The sequence below is a fragment of the Puntigrus tetrazona genome, chromosome 3 (genome assembly GCF_018831695.1).
Source record: "Puntigrus tetrazona isolate hp1 chromosome 3, ASM1883169v1, whole genome shotgun sequence".
In the NCBI taxonomy this organism is placed as follows: Eukaryota; Metazoa; Chordata; class Actinopteri; order Cypriniformes; family Cyprinidae; genus Puntigrus; species Puntigrus tetrazona.
In genome coordinates, this window is record NC_056701.1 from 15,710,565 (window position 1) to 15,733,539 (window position 22,975).

The 22,975-nt window shown below is 39.1% G+C and overlaps 1 protein-coding gene and 2 long non-coding RNA genes across 3 annotated transcripts; 2 read left to right on the forward strand and 1 right to left on the reverse strand.

Annotated features, from left to right (window-relative positions):
- Positions 1 to 386: 386 nt before the first annotated feature.
- On the reverse strand, positions 387 to 4,049 carry actb2 (actin, beta 2). The gene is made up of 6 exons (XM_043232270.1): positions 3,914 to 4,049; positions 2,510 to 2,639; positions 2,177 to 2,416; positions 1,464 to 1,902; positions 1,184 to 1,365; positions 387 to 1,083 (listed from the first exon to the last, which is right to left on the reverse strand). The coding sequence occupies exons 2-6, from the start codon at positions 2,630 to 2,632 to the stop codon at positions 940 to 942; spliced, it is 1,128 nt and encodes a 375-aa protein (XP_043088205.1). The 5' UTR covers positions 2,633 to 2,639; positions 3,914 to 4,049; the 3' UTR covers positions 387 to 939.
- Positions 4,050 to 4,167: 118 nt separating this feature from the next.
- LOC122334397 lies at positions 4,168 to 14,792 on the forward strand. Its single transcript, XR_006248753.1, has 3 exons — positions 4,168 to 4,378; positions 5,561 to 5,685; positions 13,650 to 14,792. It is a non-coding gene; the product is annotated as an uncharacterized LOC122334397 (long non-coding RNA).
- On the forward strand, positions 9,683 to 10,739 carry LOC122334400. Its single transcript, XR_006248755.1, has 2 exons — positions 9,683 to 10,356; positions 10,431 to 10,739. It is a non-coding gene; the product is annotated as an uncharacterized LOC122334400 (long non-coding RNA).
- Positions 14,793 to 22,975: the final 8,183 nt, after the last annotated feature.

Here is a 22,975-nt window from a genome sequence, read left to right on the forward strand (position 1 = left end):
CATGGAAACTAATTAAGTAAATTTCTAAATTTAAGAACCTTTAGCTTTTAAAACCATTTGTAATGATTAAGCAATCACAATACAGATCATTTGGACCATGGCATTTTGCATAGCCAATCTGGTATTTCAAGATCATTTGAAAAAATTCTGAATTATGGGCTACTGAGAAGTAAATAAGACTTTATTGGCAACTTGGCCATAAACTAGCTACAGCACAGAGCTAGATCCACACGGAGAAGGCCAAGAACCTATATTTCCACTTTGCTAAGTGCTCAGTTTAAGAAACTTGTGAAATGTTAAAGCCCACAATGCCAAGAAAAGGGCTTTTTTTTTTTGAGAATCTGAGATTTGACTTCATTTAGCACAAACACAGGAACACACAGAAGTAGGATGTCTTACACATGTGCACTTTTATTGGAATTGAATTAGTCAGTGTACAGGTTGGCCCCACCAAGTGTCTGGCACCGCCACGTTCCACACAGCTTTTACAATATGCCCAGGGGGAATGGAAACCTTTACATCTTGAATGGTAAAGCTTCGTTTTTTGGAACAAAAAAGGAGAAAAAAAAAAATAACCCAAGATTTTAAGGCTGAAAGTACAAAAACCCAGACATTGTTTTGTTACATAATTTACATACAATACTACAATGTTAAGTATGCTCCCAATTACTGGGCAGCCTTCATAGAGGCAAATAAGTTTCGGAACAATGCATTTAACAAACATTTGGAATGACTAAAGAAAATAAACAAAAACATTGAGTCCTCAGATGCATTGTAGAACTTCGGGGATGCTTATTTGCCAAAAAACATTGCCGTCACCTTCACCGTTCCAGTTTTTAGATCCTGAGTCAAGCGCCAAAAATAACAAAAGCCATGCCAATGTTGTCGTTTGAAGTTTCTCTGCGCAGTTTGAGTCGGCGTGAAGTGGTAACAGTCCGTTTAGAAGCATTTGCGGTGGACAATGGATGGTCCAGACTCATCGTACTCCTGCTTGCTAATCCACATCTGCTGGAAGGTGGACAGGGAGGCCAGGATGGAGCCTCCGATCCAGACAGAGTATTTACGCTCAGGTGGGGCAATGATCTGAGGAGATAGAAGAACGATTAGCAAGATGCAGAGGTGCCACATGTGAAGAAACGGACCGATATGAGAGGTTACCGTTCAAGTTGAGAGCACAGCTTACCTTGATTTTCATTGTGCTGGGGGCCAGGGATGTGATCTCCTTCTGCATCCTATCAGCAATGCCAGGGTACATGGTGGTACCACCAGACAATACAGTGTTGGCATACAGGTCCTTACGGATGTCGACGTCACACTTCATGATGGAGTTGAAGGTGGTCTCATGGATACCGCAAGACTCCATACCTGCAAGAGGAAGCATGGTTAACCCAAGTCCTTCTGATAGTCTCCAGCTCAAATCTAGAAGTACGCACAGACCAAGTAACGTTTGTTAGGACACCTACCCAAGAAGGATGGCTGGAACAGGGCCTCTGGGCACCTGAACCTCTCATTGCCAATGGTGATGACCTGTCCGTCAGGGAGCTCGTAGCTCTTCTCCAGGGAGGAAGAGGAAGCAGCGGTGCCCATCTCCTGCTCGAAGTCAAGAGCCACATAGCAGAGCTTCTCCTTGATGTCACGGACAATTTCCCTCTCAGCTGTGGTGGTGAAGCTGTAGCCTCTCTCGGTCAGGATCTTCATGAGGTAGTCAGTCAGGTCACGGCCAGCCAAGTCCAGACGGAGGATGGCATGGGGCAGGGCGTAACCTTCGTAGATGGGCACAGTGTGGGTGACACCATCACCAGAGTCCATCACGATACCAGTGGTACGACCAGAGGCATACAGGGACAGCACAGCCTGGATGGCAACGTACATGGCGGGGGTGTTGAAGGTCTCGAACATGATCTGGAAAGAGAGGGTATGAGAAGTTAACACCACACTCAAAACGGTTACAGCACGCCATCCACACATCCATGCAGATTAGTTGGAAATCCAGAGTAAAGAAAGAAAACTGCAAAACAGGCAGGCAAAGTATAGATAACCTGCTGCTTCCAGCAAAAGAGGAGAAACTCAGGAGCTCAGAGGACACAAAGCCTGGAAGTGAACCAATCAACAGGAGAATTGAGGTAACAGGACAGACGAGAGAATACAAAGCACCAATTGATGGCCAAAAACTAACCTGTGTCATCTTTTCCCTGTTGGCCTTGGGGTTCAGGGGGGCCTCTGTGAGCAGGACGGGGTGCTCCTCTGGGGCAACACGCAGCTCGTTGTAGAAGGTGTGATGCCAGATCTTCTCCATATCATCCCAGTTGGTGACAATACCGTGCTCGATGGGGTACTTCAGGGTCAGGATACCTCTCTTGCTCTGAGCCTCATCACCAACGTAGCTGTCCTTCTGTCCCATACCAACCATGACACCCTACAGAGACAAAGAGTTTTAAAATTAGATACAAAGTTAAAGGAACTACGAAAAAGTTCTTCAAAGCAGCATGAAACCAAGTCAGTTTCTCACCTGATGTCTGGGGCGACCCACGATGGATGGGAAGACAGCACGGGGAGCATCATCTCCAGCGAATCCGGCTTTGCACATACCGGATCCGTTGTCAACAACCAGTGCGGCAATTTCATCATCCATGGCTGAACTGCAAAAGAATGACAAGCCCAGTTTAGAAGCGCACAGCTGCAACACAAGAGCGTTTCAGTGAGCATGTGACCACGTGGAGACAACTTCCTGTTTTGCGCTGCATTCTACAGTCTGACCGCTAGTGGGTGCTGGTGAGACAAAGCGCGCCTCAGATATGCCAGACAAAGGAAGTCCCTCTGCATTCTCTCATTATTACCATAAAAGGCAATGGTTTGAGCCGCTTTGCGGCTGCCGGCGGCGTGGCACTCAGCCAGAGTCGTAGGGTTCAGTAAAAAGGAACAGATTTCGACATTCATCACGCCAGGGCCACTCCCTAAATTCTACACAAATGAAGTTTTACATCCTCTTCCATCCTCGCCTGGTATCGATTACACAACCGAATTTCGACGGGTGTCTGCCCGAAATTACTGCGTCACAGATCTGCAGTCACTTCAATGACTTCTTAGCAGACTTGATACCAAGGCACGATCTTCCTCAGCCCATTCAGATTATAATAAAACCCTCCATCAATGAGGGGGGAAAAAAAAAAATCATTCCTCCGACACCATTATAATAAAACACTTAAGTTATTAAACCTTAACGTTACCTTGCGTTTCATACAAGCTTTAAAATAAGATTATAGAAGTATTGCGTCTTACTAATACTAAACGAGCTACACACTACGCTATGAAATGCACTATTTTCATTAAAAAGTAAAAAAAACGTGCCGAAAGGGAACTAATAAACGTGTCTTTGAGCACTTGAACGTCAGAAGACACTATATTCATCAGGTAAAGGGCGGCGGATGAACGCTGGTTAGCCGGCTAACAGCTAAAGTAGGTCACACCCTGCTGCAGCACTGCCTGCACAAAGAGCTTTCCATGCCGGCTATCCATCAAGTGTGCAACATGCCTCACTAATAGCTAGGAAACTTTAAATCACTTACAGCCGCTGCGTCGCCTTTTTCAGGGCATATCTTAAAAAGGTAGAAGGATCGGAAACTTATTTCAGAGCGGCCCATTCAATGTCGTGCCTGCAACGGGTGTCATTTCCACCTGACATATCCACTAACGTTACATAGAGCTAACTTAACGCAGCAGCCGACATTTATAAAAACTATACAAAATACCTTAAACGCAATCCATATCATTACTGGACGTTAAACCGCAAGATGACCGGCACCTTTAAGTTAACTAAGCCTAATAACTCTTAACCGTCATTTGTCTTAATTAAACATTTGAATGAATGTTAACTGCATAATAATATAATAAAAGGCTTTGAAAACCAACTCACCTTAGGTTTGGGGGGGTTTGTCGACTTAAGAGAATGGGTTACAAGCAGATGATATTCCGCACTAGCTGCGTGTGGAGGAGCTCAAAGTGAAGCTGAAAAGCTGGGCGCGCTCTTTTATATGACGGCATATGCCCGGCTCTAGCCATAAAAGGTAAACTTTCGCAGCTCGGCGCTCTGATTGGTCCAGCGTCACACACCCGGCTGTCGCGTGCACATTGCTACACTTGCTTCTTGCAACTTGAGAGTGAAAGAAGGGGAAGCCAGACTGTTTGAAGAGCCAGGCCTAGGCGATTTTGATCAAAATCGGCCTTTTTGTTTGCGAATTTTAAAACGTTGCTTTCCGTATTCCCGTGTTTCTGTGTTTCAAAAAGGCTGTGCAAAGGTTACAAGTGCTAGTGTTGGTCATAGTGCTGGACATCTAATTGATCCTGTGTTGTGTTTACAGTCTAACACAACAGCATCTCTGTAGGTCATTTACTTGTTATTGTGTTCACAATAATACCATAATACATGTGTGGTTAACTACCAAGTACTTCTGTATGCTAAATAGGGTTGTTGTTTTTTTTATTTATTGAAATGAGGGTAGCAAAATGACATGACTAAACTGTAGAGAAGCAAGTAACTTAGCTGGTCTGGGTTCATTAGGTAATGTTTTCAATGAAAATGCATTCCTATAATTGTGAGTTGCCTACGCAAAGTTTACAGGAGTGATATTTCTTTACATGCTTAGGTGTGTGCATGTTATGTGACGATAAAGGGAGAGATAGTAGTTGATGGCTGTAAGTGGGCCTAACCCAGGTTTATATTAGACATGATGTTAACTTAACAATCAAGTCTTGGTCTTGACCATTGAAATGATGTAGATGTTTAAAAGCAAGTCTGATTTTTCACTATCACACACTGTTGATATGCATACAGACAAATCTACTTTGACTTATTCGCTGGAGAGATTTATAATAAAAAAACAGCGTAGGCATTCATGGTCAACTTCATTAAATGAAAAATATTTCCTTTGCGTTTTTCAGACGTTGCCACATTTTGAATAATAGATAAGGCTGTTTTGGGAAGCTACATGTGACTTTTTAATATGTAACTTTGGAGTAATGCACATGGCCTTCAATGGTAGTTATAAACAAAAACAGCTGATTGTGCCAAAATTTCTTGCTGATATCAAGGATAGTGGTTTTGTGGCTTATTGATGTTTTTCGTCCTCTGTACATTTACAATGCATTTAAGGTTTTGAGCGCTTAAATGAGTTTCTCTGAATTGAATCCTTGCATATCAAAAGTTGAGTATAAGTTATGGCTCAAACAGTACACAATTTAGCATCAGCCATTTAACCATGCAAGACATTGAAAGAATTATACTGACATAATAGTTACTCTACACAAGCCCAAAAGTAAGAAGTATTTTATTTACAAGCAGGACATCTATTCATCAATAGTGTCTATTTCTCCCATCCCCCAACTTTTTTTTTTACAAAGAATGCCAAGCATCCATCCCCCCTCATAAACACACAAGTTGCTGTAAGATAAGCAAATAGTAACTAGGCACCAAACTGTGATTAATGTGATGTGACATGCATCTTCCAATGCAGTCAGTATTTTTTACTTTGAACGACCTTGCTTCTCTTTGTAACTTTTGTAGATCGGACTGGGGTCTTGTTACAGCAGATGTGCTTTTGTGAGTCCATAGTTCCCCTGAGGACCACCACCCTTCCCTGATTGGTCTGCCTTCCCCCACTTCGGCGTCCCCATCCATCTCTAAATAAGGTACTGTCCTAATGATGTTCAGCTTTGCCCCATGACATAAGATGTCCAGAGCAATAAAAATGATGTTGTCAGCTATCACCATGATAGTGTCATTGTACTTAAGAGTTGTTATCGTGTTTCTGATGCCAAAGCAACACTTGCAACAAGATAAGAAACATAAAGTTCTTTTCAAAGGCCCACTTTCTGGGTGTGTGTTGTTTTCGTGAAGTCTCTTGCATTTAGAAGTTTATTGTCCAACTGATCATTTCCCTCAGTTGAGCAATATACTATCCCGATCACCAAACTTGCCTTTTCTTTTATTCTTCTACGCTTTTAAGTGTTGAGCGGAATCGCTCTTCATCTTGAAACAACGATTGATTTTAGATTCACTTATATTTGGTTGCTAGTTGGTATGTAAAGCCAGATACTCAAGCTAGGAAGAAAGTCACATACTGCCAGCTGGCTTCTTAGTCTAGAGATTAGATTATCCCCCTCTTTATTACCCAAATGGATCCATATGTACTCGTCCATCTCCTTAAATGCATGCCAACAAATTAGACACTTTTCTGACTCAAGTGCTGTAATGGTGGATTTTAAAGATGCGTTTTACGTTCAACCGGATTATGTACCGAAGTGATTCTGAGCCGATCTGCTGCAGACAGAGAAATCTTTTGTATTTTCATTAATGCTTGTCAAACCATATGCAACAGGATTTGATACTGACCGAGAAAAAAACACACTGTTCCTCATTTGTGTTCCTCAGCATAACAGTTGTGACTGTGTCCTTTCTTACCATACCAAAGCTTCACTTCCTCTTTGCAGTAATAATGGGTAGAGGACCACAAGTCCCATTTATGGCTCTCTGTATGTATACGGTTGACATACCATATAGGTACCTCTGCATACCTGTTAAGGCTGGGTTTGTTGCTGTTCATCATTTAGAGCAGATATAGGTTATTTTAGTTATGGTCCTCAACCCTGTATAACTTTATATCTTTTGTGTTTTTGTCCATAAAAGTCATTAGGGTTCAATACAGTTATTCTGTGGTCAAAGACTCTTCAAACCATTCAGAAAAAAAATCTTCATGTCTTATTTTGATTTCCACAGGAGAAATGAAGTCATAGGGAAATGTAAGTTATTGGGTGAACTATCCTTTTGAAGGTGCATATAATGTTTATACTAAATAAAATAAATTCTGTAGTTTTTATTAAATAATTTTGGCTGCTGTATGTGCCAGAATAATTGTGTAAAAAAATACAAAGAAAACTTTAAACATATATTTAGAACAAACTGTACATTTTAAAATATAAAACTGAAATTTACAAATAAGAAATCAATGGTTCTCCTGCTACTAAAGTATGTTTTGTACCCTTAATATATACTGACAAACACCATAATAATGCAGGTGGTAAAAGAGAAAGCCATGTGAAAAAGTTCAGCACAAATAGCTTTTTCACAAGCTGAAGTTTATATTAATATATAAAAGGTAGACCAAGTCATTCACACAAACACAAAACTTTCATGGTAACGAACATGACACTTAAATAATGCAATAAACAGTATGCAAACAACAGAACATGTAACAAAAAACCCAAATGTACACAACCGATAACGTGATTATTTAAACAAAATGCTTCAAATGTGGTTTTGGTTATGCAGTGAATTCTGAAAATATAAGTTTAAAGTTTTTGACTGTAAATTATGCAGTGATTTCCCATTGTAAGGCCAGGCCTTATCAATGCATGCTTGAGATCATGTAGGATGAATGCATTTGGTTCCACTACTGTGTGGCCTGCAATCCATTGGAATTTACCCAGAGCCGAAGGGGCTAGTGAGATGGTACTACCACATCGGTCAGTTTCTACCAGGACCCTAGGCCTGCTAATCTACCCTCCACCATCTGTCTGCTCGTGAGAGGAGGGCTGAGCAGGGATTGGCCCTGGAATGAGTCAGACATGCACATCCACACTCTAGACTCAGTCAGCCTTTAAACCAGCATGGGAGAGATTACTTTGCCAAGCAGCATCGCCTGAGCCTGCTTCAGGAAGTTGAGTAACGCTAGCAGGAAAGCGATCCTGCATCATAATAGAATCAGAGAGGGGTTTCAACATTCATGAAATATCATGGTCAGGCGTACACTTCATGCAAGATAGAAATGATCCTTCAAAAATATTTCAGCAAGGTCAGCTCATGAAAGCTCTTGTTTTCTTAAAAGTAATCGACAAATGAGTGCCTGCAAATCATGCCAGACATGTTGACAACGCTGGAACATTTGTCTTAATATTGTAATGAAAGCTTTAGCTTCAAGAGACCTTTTGTTCTCAAGAGTTCGTATTAATGTCTTTTGTGCATGAAATGTTTGCCATTCCTGAGTGATGTCTATGTGAAACTGATTAGGTGTGGCACTCTTAAAATCTTTGGCTAGACTGAGAGAGTTGTACCAAGGCCCAGCTTTAGCAGTAACATTGGCAGAGATCTTTGTTTGGGTCATCAGTGCACAAAACAAACATATATTTAACCTTCCAGTCATACCAATAGTTGAGCACTGACTTAATTAACTACTAAACAATTATGTCAAAAATTACAAAAGATTCAAATCTGACCCAGTCGTATCAAATTATGCTCATTGAAATGTAGTTCCTTCCTTAAAAGATTCAAATTCCACAGCATGAAAACCAAAGGCCATTGTTAGTTGCCAAATAAGGGAATGACCTACGCATCTCTTACAGGAAGTGAATTTTTAAGGGATGTCATTTCTTCTGCAAGTTTGCACAGGAAATCACATTCAAATAATTTGTGTGGGGAGAGCGTAGCCAACTCAGGAATGTACAGCTGAGTAGTACATACTTACTGTTCAGTGTTCGCCTTACTCTCACTGATGTGTAAAAGATAACATTAGGCCTACACTGATGTGTAAAAGAGCACACTAACCAACAGTTTAAAATTTTATTTACTTTGTAAACAGCTGCCTCCCTTATATGGGTGCTTTATTGCTTTTCAGAATTGGTCAAGAGAGCCTATAAAACCATATTTATTGTCTAATTGTATTGTCAAGATTCTTTTAAATTAATATAATTCCTTTCACCCAGAAGGTATTTATTTTAGTTGTTTTATATGTTCATCTCACATCATCATTTATTAATGTAATGCTGATAAAAGAAAATAATCATTTTGGTACTTAGCTTAGCATAACATTGTGTATGAGCAATCGAAAGGAAAACCATACTAAGGTTTTCTGATGACTGCTCTGTTTGTAACCTTTTGCCACAATCCTTGCAAGCCTTTTGCTTATTTTCAGTGACTTGAAATGCACTGACTAAAACGGGAAAGAAATAGACAAGTCCTTTCTTGTAGAGCAATTTGGGAGATATTTTGGCTCAGGTGTGGCGCAAACCTTATAATAATAGCCAGCGGAAAGAGTGGCTTTTTGAAATGTACAAAATTCTACAAGTAATGTACATTTAACACAGCGTAAAATAATATAATTTACAAATACATTTTTGTAAATGTAACAGGCCTGTCAAACTATGTTTGACGTTCGAGTATGATAGGAACTCATTGTCACCAGAAATGTGAAGAATTTTCATGCAGAGAGATAAGATACAATATAACAAGAAATTCAGCTTGGCTTGTGTTGCATTTTTCCTCCAACTTTGTCTGCAAAAGGATTCTTCATATTTATTTCCTCAAGGGCTTTTACTGTAGACGGTTTGTGCACTTAGGCTGTGTTAGGCCTCGCCCTCTGGTCGATGTAACAGCAACCGCCATAAAAGGAAATCTTTAAGTGTGTCACATGGTAACAATGTCAAGAATTCAAGGCCCTTGTCACATGGGACTTTCTCATGGAAATCAGATTGAAACTTCTAGGCCTAGTGAATGAAACAGCGCTTGGTCAGAGATGAGGGAGTTTTAATTAAACAAAGAAGGTTTTACTTTTGGTTTGTTGCGGTTTCGAACTGCACAGCGTGAGTCTCTTTCCATCACACTTGTTTGCATATTTGAGTATTTTATGCACATTTGAACTTCACAATATACAAAAATGTTTTTGATGTTTGTTTGTAGTATTTTCTTTAGGTTACAGTTGGCTTTTAAAAGCAGCAATGTCCCTCGTTCATTTCTTCAGTGAAAAACTAAAGGTTTGCCTCCAAATATGCCACTATGAGTAAGAAGGAAGTGGTTTTAAATAATGACAGCGAGGTCATATCCATATATAGTCAGCCTTGGCAGGGCAATGATGACTGATGATGTCTCAACTTTAGATAGCTGATTTCATCTCTCTGTGTTTTGCCATGTTCTCTCAACATCATTTGCTCACATTGCACTTTCACACACTAACGCTTGACACAATCCATTAAGCCAGATATACTATCAACAGTCTCTCGTTCTTTTTCAAAATCTCTCTCACTTTTACTCTTAATCTACCGCTCCCAAACACACACACACACACACATTCTCATACTCACACCGCCACTCTCATGCTCGGCCCCTCCTTACACTGTTTAGACAGCAAACAATTACGAGCAGAGAGCTGGGGGGTGGAGTTTAGCTTTATCTTCAACTTCTCAGCCTCCATTTATGGAGAGGACTAGCAGGTAGCGATTGCCAAACTTAGTCATCAAAGCGTGCGTCTCATTCATTGCACACTCAGCTTGTGTTTTGCTTGGGCTCTGAAGACGTGCAACTCTTGCCTTGTAAGCTCTGACTTCTTTCTGATTTTCTTTTTCTCCACAAAATTCCATGACATAATATGCTAATTGATTTTCAGCGGCTGAGATCTTTAAAGGAGTTCGGGGTCACTTCCTTCAGCTGGATTTGCGAGAGAAAATGGCATTGTGCTGTAGCAGCAGGAACCATATATCTTCGGGACTGACTTGTGGATGTAGCCACAGCAGCTTTTCCTTTGGTTTATGAGGTGGTAAATTCCTCTTAGCCGATTATTATTTGTTGCTTATTGACTGAGCCAGTGTCGTGTTTAAGATTGAGGGACACAAATGTTTTCCCCTCTCCCTTTGGTTAAGAAAAAGAAAGCGACCACAGTTCAAGATCCTGTCAATAAAGATCCTGTCTGAATTATGTTTAGGTCTCGGTGCGTTCACTGCCCAGTACCACAACTGTTCTTTAGAGAGTAAAATTATAGACTGTGCCCATAACTTTTGACTCAGAAGTTTTGTTAGGGTGGGTATGGTTGAGCCCATAGGCATGGTAATCATCAACTTGACATTGTGGGATGAAATAGTGTTTTTTGGGTGAATGCTTGATTATGTCAAAGTCTACTTTCATGAAGGCACAGCAAGACATTCCCTGAGCGCCACTAGAATTACCTGCAGCTCTTATGTAACTAAATCTTATTGGCTCATGGAAAGCTGACCCTGATGACCCTGTAATTAAGAGTTAAGCCCTTGTATCAGTCAACAGCCACTCAGATGTGCATCAACCATTCAAATTAAGTGAGCAAAGTGTACAGAATTTAGAAACATCTTGGGAATTTATTACTTTAACATTATTAACATCATTTATTAAAAACATAAGAAAAATACTTGCATGGATCCAAAAATAAGATCTTTGCTTCGAAGGCCCCCAAATGCTGTTTACGGTGAATAAACTGTGTTTAAAAACAGATTGAGAGTGAGCACTATAGTTCATGAAATCGCCCGATGCAGGCGTTCCCAACATACAGAATGTAGGTCAGGAATAACTTCCCCCTTTCCTCATGTTACATAATGCACGGTTTGCACAGCTGGAAGACTCGGGCCTGTTAACCATGTAATGAGGCAGCAAAGTGAACAAAAAGGCTGCAGATTTTTAGAAAGCTTTAAAACTCACTGACTTGCAATTCAGGAATCACACATTCAAGTGGGGAATTAGCATTTTAAGCCAACTAATTTGATTCACATCATTCTGGATTTAATGCTGTTAATTATTCACATTCAGACTTTATTAAAGCTGAATCTTCCATAGTGTGACCTACTTTTTGACTGTAATGCGACCAGCTTTTCACACGCCTTCTCTGGGAAGCACGGGATCTTTCCTCTTTTCAGTGCATGAACAATTCAAAAAGGGGAAGGGACGCCTGTTTTTTGGGGCTCTGCTGTTTTATGGGGTATTGAAATTGAGATGCTTAGTATTCTGACTGGCCCTATCCCTGGCCTCTCTCTATTTCAGCTCCTCCTCTGAACTGAGAAGCCTCTCCACCCTGATCGCCTCTCTTTCAGCAGCATTTTATTCTCTCCCACCCTCCCTAAAAACACAGCCAAGGCAACAGAGGGTCAGTCAGAGGCCTTTAAGGGTACTGTGACTGCAGCAATAATCCTGCTAAGCCATGGAAAAAGCTCTGGGAGGGTCTGTGTTCATACAGTGTGCCCGTCCCACCACTGCTCTTTATGTACGAGTGATTGGCTGATGCTCTGTTTACCGGGTGAGGGCTGACTTCACCTGCTTTTGAGTCTAAACATTGCTGCCCGTTAGAAAGGAAAAAGAGCACTCTGGAAAACCATTGTCATGTAAAGTCTGGATGTTTAAATGGAATATTAATTTGCAATGTACAGTCAGTTTTCTTGTTGAATATTGATGAAACTACATAATTTGTTTACAAAGAAATGGTTTGGTGAGTTTGGCTTGATTGCAAATTATGTAAATGCAGTGGGAGCCTATCTATAGAATGTTTATAAAAATAGTTTTATAAAAATAGTTTCATTTTGATTTTATAGTTGTACTTCAGACTGGAATCTCCATTACAATTGCTGCCTATTCCTTCTTGGTTATAGAAAACACTTCCTCCTGTGCCTAACTATATCTAACTGTGTTTTGGTGGCATTTTGTGACCTTAGTGGTTTTCGCTTCTGTGGCCTCTTATTTGACAGTTGCAGAAAACACTTTAATCACTTTAAAAAAACAAATATCTGTGATACTTTCAGAATCATCAGAATGATTGCATGTTAGATTAAATGACTTGTAAATCTTTTGCTATTGCACACACTGGCCTCATAGATCAGGACTATTGGTGTATTCAAGTCTTCCTGGGAAGATTGTGTTTTCTAAGTTAGAATAACAATTATGATGTCAGGTGCAGATCACGCTGCTTATAGCAAGATGCCAACGTTTTCTACAAAAAATACAGAACAACTACAAAATAACTTCTACAAAATTCTGAATAAATGTGTGCATCAGGTGTGTTTTTGCTTTTTATGTTTTTATTACATTTTCTAAAGATGTAAACTGAATTGATATAAATTATTTAAATTTGTATGTGGTTCTATAAATTTCGTACATGCAACTCTTTTTATTGTAAATAAAAAAAAATAGTAATTTCATACATTTTAAGAAATTAAACAACTACTACAGAGGTCATAGGTGGCCTTAACTATTAAAAGTACAATGTACTTATTTTGTTCATACTGTGTTGCAAAACACTTTTGCTGCTATTGAGGTGGGATATGGGTAAGGTTAGGGACAGGTAGGGGTTGGTTTAAAGGTGAGTTAAGGTGTAAGGGATATATAAATACAAAAATTAATAACAGATGTAATTACATAGGAATTTTTAAACACATAAGTACAATGTAAAAACATGTATGCACACAATCATTGTACCAAATGATTAATTTCAACACGGTAGTTAAGCTAATATAAGGTGAAACACTACGGATCCTTTGTGTCCACCATCTTATCTGAATGACACGCTCTCATCTCTGATGCATAATTGTGACATTGTGGTGGTGTTCATGTGTGTTCAACTTCATACAACCTTTACTCACTTGACTTTGCAGCTCATAGGTGCTTTTTATAGCTGGAGTGTCTTCTGATGATTAAAGCAGTTTACTGTTCCAGTGTAGCTTTTTCATTTGAATGTAAATCAGAGAAGTCGATCAGTCTAAATACAACTCTGCCATCAAAAAAATGGTATCAAATATGAATTGTTACTGTATTACAGAACATGTTTGGTAGCATGCTTGTTGATTAACAGAGAACATTTGTCACATTCTGATAGGAAGCAGAGGGATGAAGAAGGAAACAGGGTGAACTGAATAAGAATGGAAGCAAAGGGGAATCCAGAGCCTGCTTCAGGTCTGTGACAGCTATGCCCTAAAAAGGTAATCCAGTCTGTGGGCATGATGGGAGGGGCACTGAAGTAAAGAGAGAGGCAGAAGCACAGGCCAGGTAACAACTGTCTCCCTCTTGGAGCCGGTTGTCCTAACCAATTAGCTGCGGCCTTGTTTTACTTTATGACTGTGTAAATATATATGGGGAAGCCATCTAAATAGCTGTCCCATCGACCATTGTGACCATTGTATTACAGGTAAGCACTACCCTTGTCCCACCTATGCCTTTAAGGCATGTTGCAATGCCAAAAAAGGCAATTGAAAGTTGACAGCAGGGATTGGCAAAACACGTCTGGAAATTTTGATCCCGTCTTTCCCTCTGTCTCTCTCTCTCTCTATTTTCTCTTTTCACTGTCTCTGTCTCTCTGCTCCTCATTTCTTCTCTCAGAACGAGGGATTAGTGTACAGATATGATGAAAAATATGTGTTTGACCAGCTATATTCACAGAACCTGTACTGTGAACATTAAGGCTTCCAAAATAAGATGATATTTCCAGAATGGATGGAATATTTGGGTCAGATGTTCAGCTCAAGGGAAGAGCATGCTGAAATGACACATTTACCATATTCAAATATTTGTTTGTGTTTCCAGTGATTTCTATCTGTGATGAACACAGAAGCTATCTTGAGCAAAACTTGTTAATGGCAAATTGTAATTGGAGTCAAGTGTGATCTCAAAAAAAAAAATTATTGTAATTTATCAACTGTGTGTTGAAGTTTTTATTTTAGTAGCAACATATATTTTAATTTCATATCGGTTATATGTACTGGTTTGTTGAAAAAGAAAAAAAACGTGGGCCAAGACTTGGTTCTGTTCACCAGCTGATTTGAAGGAGCAAGACCTGAGAAGTGAGCTCACAGTCAATTGTTAGAGAGGGTTTAAGATGACTAAATGATTGCTGAAGTTTAGTATACATCTCCAGAGAGGAGTCTGATGTTTAACTGGATGGATATTACATTCTGATTAAACATTATCTATAAGCTTTAAACATTCAATGTGCAGGAATAAATTGTTCATAGCAAGGTCAATTTTATTTTCATAGCAGCTTTAATTTAATTAGTCTTTCACTTAAGCAAATCATCTTACTTATAACCTTTTTTGAGGATGGGGAATCATAAGTAAACAGTTACATTTGAAAATGTCTGCTGCTGAATTATTTACTTAATAAAAATAAATAATTTATTTACTTTGGTGTTTTGGAGGCTTATAGGATGCTGAAAAAAATAGTAAAATTTTTATGCATCTTGAGAAAATCTCTTCAGATTCTTGATTTCATCAGTATAATCTGAAAATAAGAAAAAGGTTTACTTCTTAAATTCATACGTTTTTACCTTTAAGTATGTTTTAGCGAAATTCTTGCTAAGATTTAACACAGTATACTCAGCACTTTGACGGGTGAAACCCTTGTAATAATTGTCCATGTCCCTAGTAAAGCACATCTGTCACTTCATGAGAAAGCTGCACTCTGGCACTAGCACTTCTCCACATATAGGTGGCAGACTTTTTTTCTTTCAAAGCATTTAATCCATGATTCATCCCAAACTGCCTGTTGCTCCAATCACACACACATTTGACCTATATTTCGTAAACCATCAGCTTGTAAAGAAGGATGTTTTTTAGTACTCAGGTCTTCCCTTCACCCAAATATTGTTTCTTTGATGGGATGTGATGAGAACACAAATGGACTGGAGCCAGGTAGATGTGTGCCATGGCAAGCAGATTGCTGTTTGACTAATGAATGAGAGAATGCGTGTTGTTGGGAGCTGGACAGATGGGCAGTGCTGAGGCAGGATCTCAGATCACAAAGACTTGGCTCAGCATGAGATGAGAGGGTGGTGCCTGCAGGCCCCTTTCCTCCACCAGCTTCAACCTACAGGCCTACAGCTGGCCTCTGGTCACCCCCACTGCTTTCTGGTACATGTGGAAAGCATGGGTGGGCTGCACAAAGACATTGTGGGCTGGTTAATAGTTTTGGGACATCGTATAGGCTTAAATATTTTGACATTCTCATACATTTTACCTTAGAATGTACATTTTGTACTATACATTTTTGCCGCAGTGTCATACAAGATCCATTTTGGCGATGGAAAGTTATAAAGTTTTTTTTTAAGAGTGTATTTTAGTGTGAATTAGAACAGTTTAGAACAGTTTTACAATAAATAATTAGCTTTCCATAGAGTATTTGCCAAAATGAAACAATGGACATGGACCTTGAAGATTGTCCTCTGATATCAGTAGTGTACGTGTTTGTTGGACCATCTGTGCCAGATGTTAATGAAACATCACTCTGAACAGATGGTATGTGTCCCCGCATATAAAGAGTATGACACTTGATAAGAGTCTCTCACTGGCAATAATATCATTAAATTCATGACAGTGTTAAACGACACAATGTTGAAAAGACACCTTCAATAAATGAGGCACGGTCTTTTTTAAATACCATCTCCATGGAATCTCCTCTAGAGGTGCTATAATCTGGTTCCTAAATATTTGATTTCATTTAATTTCTCACAACTGGGCCAATATGTGTGGAGAAAGAGAGCAAACAGCTGGCTGTGAATGGTCAAAAGAGTCGGCCCCACATGAGTGCAGAAGCTCTTTGTTGGACCAGAGCATATCATTAGCATATAAAATACCTTATTTACCCTGTGGAGACAGAGAGCTGAATGAAGACAGAGGGGGAGGGAAGCCAGCGGAAATCTTCAGATGGGAGCATGATATGAAAGCTTTCGGTTACACCTCAATAGTAGTTGTGTCATTCACACTCCTAATTCACAGCAGGAATGACAGACAATGACAATTTACATACATCCAACTTAGTTATATATATATATTTAAATTACAGTGTGCAAAATAGCATTCAAGTATGACTATCCAAAAATAGTTATATGTATTTATAGCTTTTTTAGAAAGTGCCACGCTAAACATAAAAATATCATTGCACTAGATAAATCACATCAAATGACTTTTCCTCAAAACTACCTATTTTTGATTGTTTATTCATTCGATATCTGTAAAAACATTAATTGTTTAATGTTTTGCTTGAAAAATATGCTTGCAATTTCATAAATTCGCTTGGTTTGATATTTTGATGTTGCATTTTTACACTTCTATGTGTGACTTAAATGTCCAAATTCTTTTCACCAGTGTGGCCTGGCAGTAATTATACATGATGCAGTTGCAAAAAGAGCTCAGTAGATGGCACAGCGGAGCCCCAAACAACCACAAAATTCACGTAATGCTGCACCCAAAAAAGAAAATCGTGTCAGTATGACAACCCGTTCAGTCAGACATTGTCTGTTATGGAGCTCAGCCTAATGTTTTTTTTAGATATTGTTTTTCTTAATGATGACACATCATGATGCATCAACTTACAGTTTAAGGTTTTTGTTTGTGTTTCACTCAAGTCCTGACCTTGAGATCTGTCATATCAGCAGCTGCAAGGACATGCATTCCAGCTCCTCAGATCCTGTTCCCTATCCATCTGACACACTTTGCACATGAAGATCAATGGAGCCAAGGGCAGTGTGTAAGGGGATCCAGGGCTAAGGAGGAGAGCAGATTTGTGTTGTATTTGTTCTGTGGCACAGACCCGTTTGATGTGACCCTCTCCCGTTTCATTCATCCGGAAAATCTGCTGCGTGTGAGTGAAAACGGGGGAGAAGGTCTCACTTGATACTCAGATATAATGAGGAACTGCCAGTCATGTTAAAGGGACATTTCACCAAAAAAATGAATTCTGTCATCATTTACTTGCACTGATGTTATTTTATACTTTCTTCTAGAAGATATTTTTAGAAATGTCTACATGTTATTTTTTTTATTTTGTTTATATAAAGGTAATCGATGACAACCAAAACTTTTACAAGAATTGCTCAGAATATCTGATTATTTTATGCTCTGCAGAAGAAAGGTTTGCGACAACATAAGGAGGAGCAGAAAATTGAATTTATTTATTTGACATTGAATAAAATAAAAATACGAAACAATATGGAAATATTGGTACATGAGTACTGTTTTCATCTTACAGAACCTAATTTTGAATATTGCTCTCTTGTGTATCATAATGTGTGAAATTTTCCTGATTTGAATTTAATATGCATTCAACTTCATTAGTAATTTTCTCCTAAATATGTAAACACCGTACTAACCTATTATTTAGTTTGAGTTTTTTTGATTACCTCCCAGCACAGCAACGCTGACTCAACGAAGAGTGTGACATTTCCGCGTTGTGAAGTTAATTTCGCATAAATCTCACACTTTCACAGTTCTCTTATTAAGTTTCTACAGAAATTGAACAACATTGTAGTGCATTGCTTGTTTAGACATGACAGAGATATGACTCTAATCTAGTCTTTTGTAATTAACCTCCGGGCTTTCCTGTGTGCTCCTAATTACTCAACATAAACAATGCGGCATCAGTGTTAATCTGAAAGAGCCCATTCAGAGCCTTTCATGTGGGGCTTCTGATGGGCTCTGCAGGCGGGGGAGAGTAGGCTGATCCGGTGCAGGCGGTGGGGGGAGCTCACAGGAGGGAACTGTTGACAGATCACCCACACAACTGGATTCAGATACCAGGGTTGAAGGCATTAACGGCGTCACATTAAACAGCCTGGCTCCACTCAGAAGCCAGAACCACCAAACCCACACCATAAACACTGCAAGTCTTAATGCACATATGGCGATGCAGACAATGTTTACAGACTTTTGCCATCTTGATTAGATTAGATTACAATTACAGCCATTTCAATGCAAATAGTACTAGAAGTACAAATAGTAGCATATAAAAAAATCTGTCATTACATCGTAAGCAGTCAGTAGTACAGAATTTGCAACTTTATTCTCTGCATTTTGAAAGCTTAGGTTAGGTTGAAAACAAAAACATATAATGTAAATCTAAACCATTTCAAGTGAATTTGTGACGTGGATCATATGATTTTAAACAAGCTCACATGTTCTTCTGGATCTCAAAGCATGCAGCACATGGTGATCAGGTTTCAGACAATCTTGCATGGGTACCACTATCATGAAAACAATAAAAAAGGGACATGTTTGGTGAAATGAAATACTGTAAGCATGCCATTGTTTTCTTCTTCTTTTCTATATGGTAATGTTTTCACTGCCAAAAGCTGTCTTGTATGTTTATTTGCACACAGGATGATCCCTTTATCTCTCTCACCATGTGATCTATTTTATCTTTCTATTAGGAGTATGTAGTCAGCAGAAAACCCGAAAGATTCATTAAATTCAATTTAGTTCAGCATTTATTGGCAAAGTATGCATAACATACAAGGAATTTACTGGCGGTATAAGGCAGATGGGTAAGTGGATTTATTTGTTAACTTTAGTTATAGTGTGAAAATGTACTACAAATTAGTTTAATCAAGCATAATTTATTTTTAATCTTCATACAAGAGCGCAGAAAAATAAATCCTTTTCTACTGCATGGCATCCTTGTATGGCTTTATCTGATCAGATGATGTGAGCGCTGTAATCCAGCGGCCATTTTTGTGTGTCATGAAATTTAATTTAGTGAACTGGAGCAGGGTCGGCAAAGGCGATTATGATGCTCAACATCATAATAAAATGTCTGCGCGCTGAGTCTTGACGTTGAGAAAGATTTGCATCTGCAGGTACAGAAGCCACCTTCCGACCGAGTCTGGTTGGTGCGGTCCGGTCCGTGGCGAACACTGCAGTCACCCCTCCCCTCATGTCTGCAGCACGACTGCCCCCCTCCTGCCTCAGCGCCCCGTCTCAGGATCTGACTGACCTATATCTGCATGCTCGGAGCGTAATCTCTAGCACTCTCATGGCGCTCTCTGCTGCCTGCTGTCTCAGCGCTGACGGGCTCAGACTCACTCACGCCACGCTCAGAGCCCAGGAGCCCCTGCTGCAGATGTAGGGCAGCCCCGTCAGTTATTCAGCACTTCGACTGCTGCTGCAGTCCGGGTGGAGGGGCTAAGTGATGAATTAAACAGGACACTCGCTCCCCGCCTCTCTTTGGAGAAGCCGAGTTTTTTTTTCTGCCGGCTTTGCTGCTTTTGGCTCAGTCTGAGCAACCGTTTTCCTGTCGGTATGACAATGGCGGGAGGGAAAGAGGAGGCAAGCGCTCTAGCAGATTTGGGCCTCCACAAAAACAAGCCTGTGACCTTTCACCCCCGGCTGCTGGAGGGGTGGAGAGTTCCCCAGTGGTTTTTTGTTGAGCAGAAGAGGTTGTGATGAAAGAGCTGCAGTCAGGAAGCAGTACATCCAGTGGTGCTGCTCCTCAGAAATAAACAGGCAATTCTTCACCGTTGAATTCTATTCAGATTAGATGGCAGTGCGTTTGACCCGTATCACAATGTGGATTGTTTACGACTTGGTGCGCTGAATTTAATAAAGCTGATACATATAATCAGGGACATCATGCAGCTGTTTTTGTGTGGAATCCTCTTGAGCTCACTTGTGCAACATATATGACAGATATGACATGATCAAAGCAATAAGATGATGATAATGTAGTCATACGGCTGTCATTCAGCACTCAGACTCAGATCCCAACCCAAATATGTAACGTGTGCTGTTCAAAGGTTTCTCGCAAAAGAAGTTTTTTATGCTCACCATGCTCAGTTTATTTATTTTTTTTAATTAATGTATTCCTGTGATTGCATGAAATTTCAGCATCATTATTCCAGTTTTCAGTGTCACATGATCCTTTGGAAATCATTCTGATATACTGATTTGCTGCTTAAGAAACATTTCTCATTGTTAATGTTGAAAACGGTAATGCTGCTTCATGTTTTTGTGGAAAATGAGATGCAATTTTCCAATTTCTATCTGATGAATAGTAATTTTAAAAGCAGCATTCATGTAAAATACAGTCTTTGTAACGTTATATATATCTGCATCCTTGCAGAATAAAAATATAAATTTCCTTAAAAAGAAATAGTGATTCAAAACTGTTGGTATTGTAATTTTAAAAATACACAAAACAAAACTGCATCTGAACTTGACTGCCAGTGATCAGTGCATTTTCATTGTATTGCAAAGTCCAACTTGTCAATTTTGGTAACTTGATGGGAAAAAAAAACATATAATTAAATAAAGTAGATTTCTGAGGGGCTTTGAATGTTACCTTTGTTCTCTCTCTGTTCCCCTCACCCCATCCTAGGACTCTTTTCTGTGCCCAAAACAATGTCATTCCATAGTCCCCAGCATGTGGAATATTCATCAGAAAAATTATATCGCAGATTTAAGGCAGAATAACATTTTTATTGTGCCATTTTTACAAAACTTAAACTACTAAACAAGTTTAATCAACATAGAAGCTTATTACTGCAGACAAGAGTGCTCTGTTCATTGTATAGACTTTTATATAAAGGCCCCTTACTGCAAAAACAGTTGGGACTGCTGTTCAAAACTAATGATTTTCTACATAGCTGTACTAGTTTCATGTATCATGTATCACTTTGCTGTCTCTGCTGTCTCACATAAAAAATAAGTCCAACTCAAATGAATATTTCATGTACATTTATTTATTTATTTGGCAATAGCTATATAACAAGAAGGCTAATAAATGCCCCCCTTTGATATGTCAGCTCTCTTAAGAATGAAGGAACAGTATTAATTTAATTTCCTGTTTCAGTTCTGTAAGAACATATTTTCCTTTGGGGTGAAGACTGCCTCATTATTTGTGCATAGCACAAATCTGGCCCTATGATACTCCCCTTTTGTCTTAGTAGTGAATAGAAACCTAAAAACATCTAAGCATCAACCACAACTAGCACTAATTTGATGTATCCAATTTGTCTGTTCCAGATTATTATGTTGTATAGGTGTGAGCCAATTGCATTCAGTGCCTAACCCACTATGAGCATTTCACTGTACTGTATGTAGGTCAGTGAGTCAGTGCAAACTTTCCACAGAGATGTGGCTGCTATCAGTTCAGATCTGTGGGAAACAGGACAGTCATTGCTCAGTCAGCTGAGAGGAGGAGACCAAGAGGTGTGAGAGCTGAGAGGAAAAGTGCTCTTACGCACTGCATTTGGGTCAGTGACCTTCTGATGTGTTTCTGTCTGATTTGCCTTGCTGTTTCACCTCAACAGAGTTAAGAGGAAGTGTGGCAGAAACATACGCCCCATGCAGGAAATATCCCTTAGCATCCTCTTGGATTCTTCCACTGTGGTTAGGAGTCCAAAATAAGATCTATTGAGCCAGAGGCTGACGTGCAACAAAGATCCACGGTACACGTCGTGTTTCAGGACAATGGTGCTTTTAACACATATGGCATGTGAAGATATACAGTGATCATGGACATATGTGGACATTTTAGGCACAAATAAAAATGTAGAATGTATCTTAAGTAAACCCTTGTTAAAAAGAAGAACACAGTTTTATATATACAGAAATAATATACCTTATAAGGAATATACACAAACTAAATGTAATGTTTTCGGACACTTAGATCACTAAATGAAATTATTATAATGTATATTCAATGCAAATAGCTTAAGCTCAGAGTTATTTTGCCTGAATTAAGTAGTCATACATTATCCCCCACTTCACAGACAAGGCTTAAACCTAGTCCTAAAATGTAAATCTGAGCTATTTCTGAAAGAACATTACACTGACTTATCTTAAAACATGTCAGTGCCTTTGTTTTAACTTAAGATGCTTACCAGTATTGTTTTTTCTAAAGCATGTTTATAAAACATTACTTAAATGTCTAATTAAATGTCTAATAGTTAAAATGTCTAATCGAACTATGGCCTAATCCTATTTTAGGCTAAGCCCTGTCTATAAAACCAGGCCTTTATTTAATTTCTTAATTACTTCTATTGTCTTTTAAATATTGTTAAATGTACTGCTGAATATACAAACATTTTTGGTAAACTAAATGTACTTTAATGTAATTTATATTGAAACCTGTTTGTCACATTTAATTATATCTGTAATATTTGTACTTAATTGTGCTACATTTAAATTGCCTTTGGTGCAATTAAGCACACTTCTTTTTAATAATGAAAGAGATTTCAACTGATAAAATATTGGATATATTTTAGATGCATGTATTTTAGCTGTTTAAAATTAGGGCAAACTTTGTGGTCATTGTTGAAGTAAACCTTAATGTTCAGATGTGTGGACAGCAGGTTTGACTAATGTTTCATGCTGTGTTGTAAAAGAACATTTGCCCAACATAGAAGTCCTTCAGAGTCCTTGTATGGTGTGTTCATT

Bases quoted from the DNA above. Each gene is read 5' to 3' on its own strand.
- actb2 (XM_043232270.1), bottom strand. From the start codon at position 2,632: ATGGATGATGAAATTGCCGCACTGGTTGTTGACAACGGATCCGGTATG. The intron at 1,366-1,463 runs GTAGGTGTCCTA...TTCCTCTTGCAG, and splicing joins GTTCCAGCCATCCTTCTTGG to GTATGGAGTCTTGCGGTATC. The intron at 1,084-1,183 runs GTAAGCTGTGCT...CTATCTCCTCAG, and splicing joins CCAGCACAATGAAAATCAAG to ATCATTGCCCCACCTGAGCG.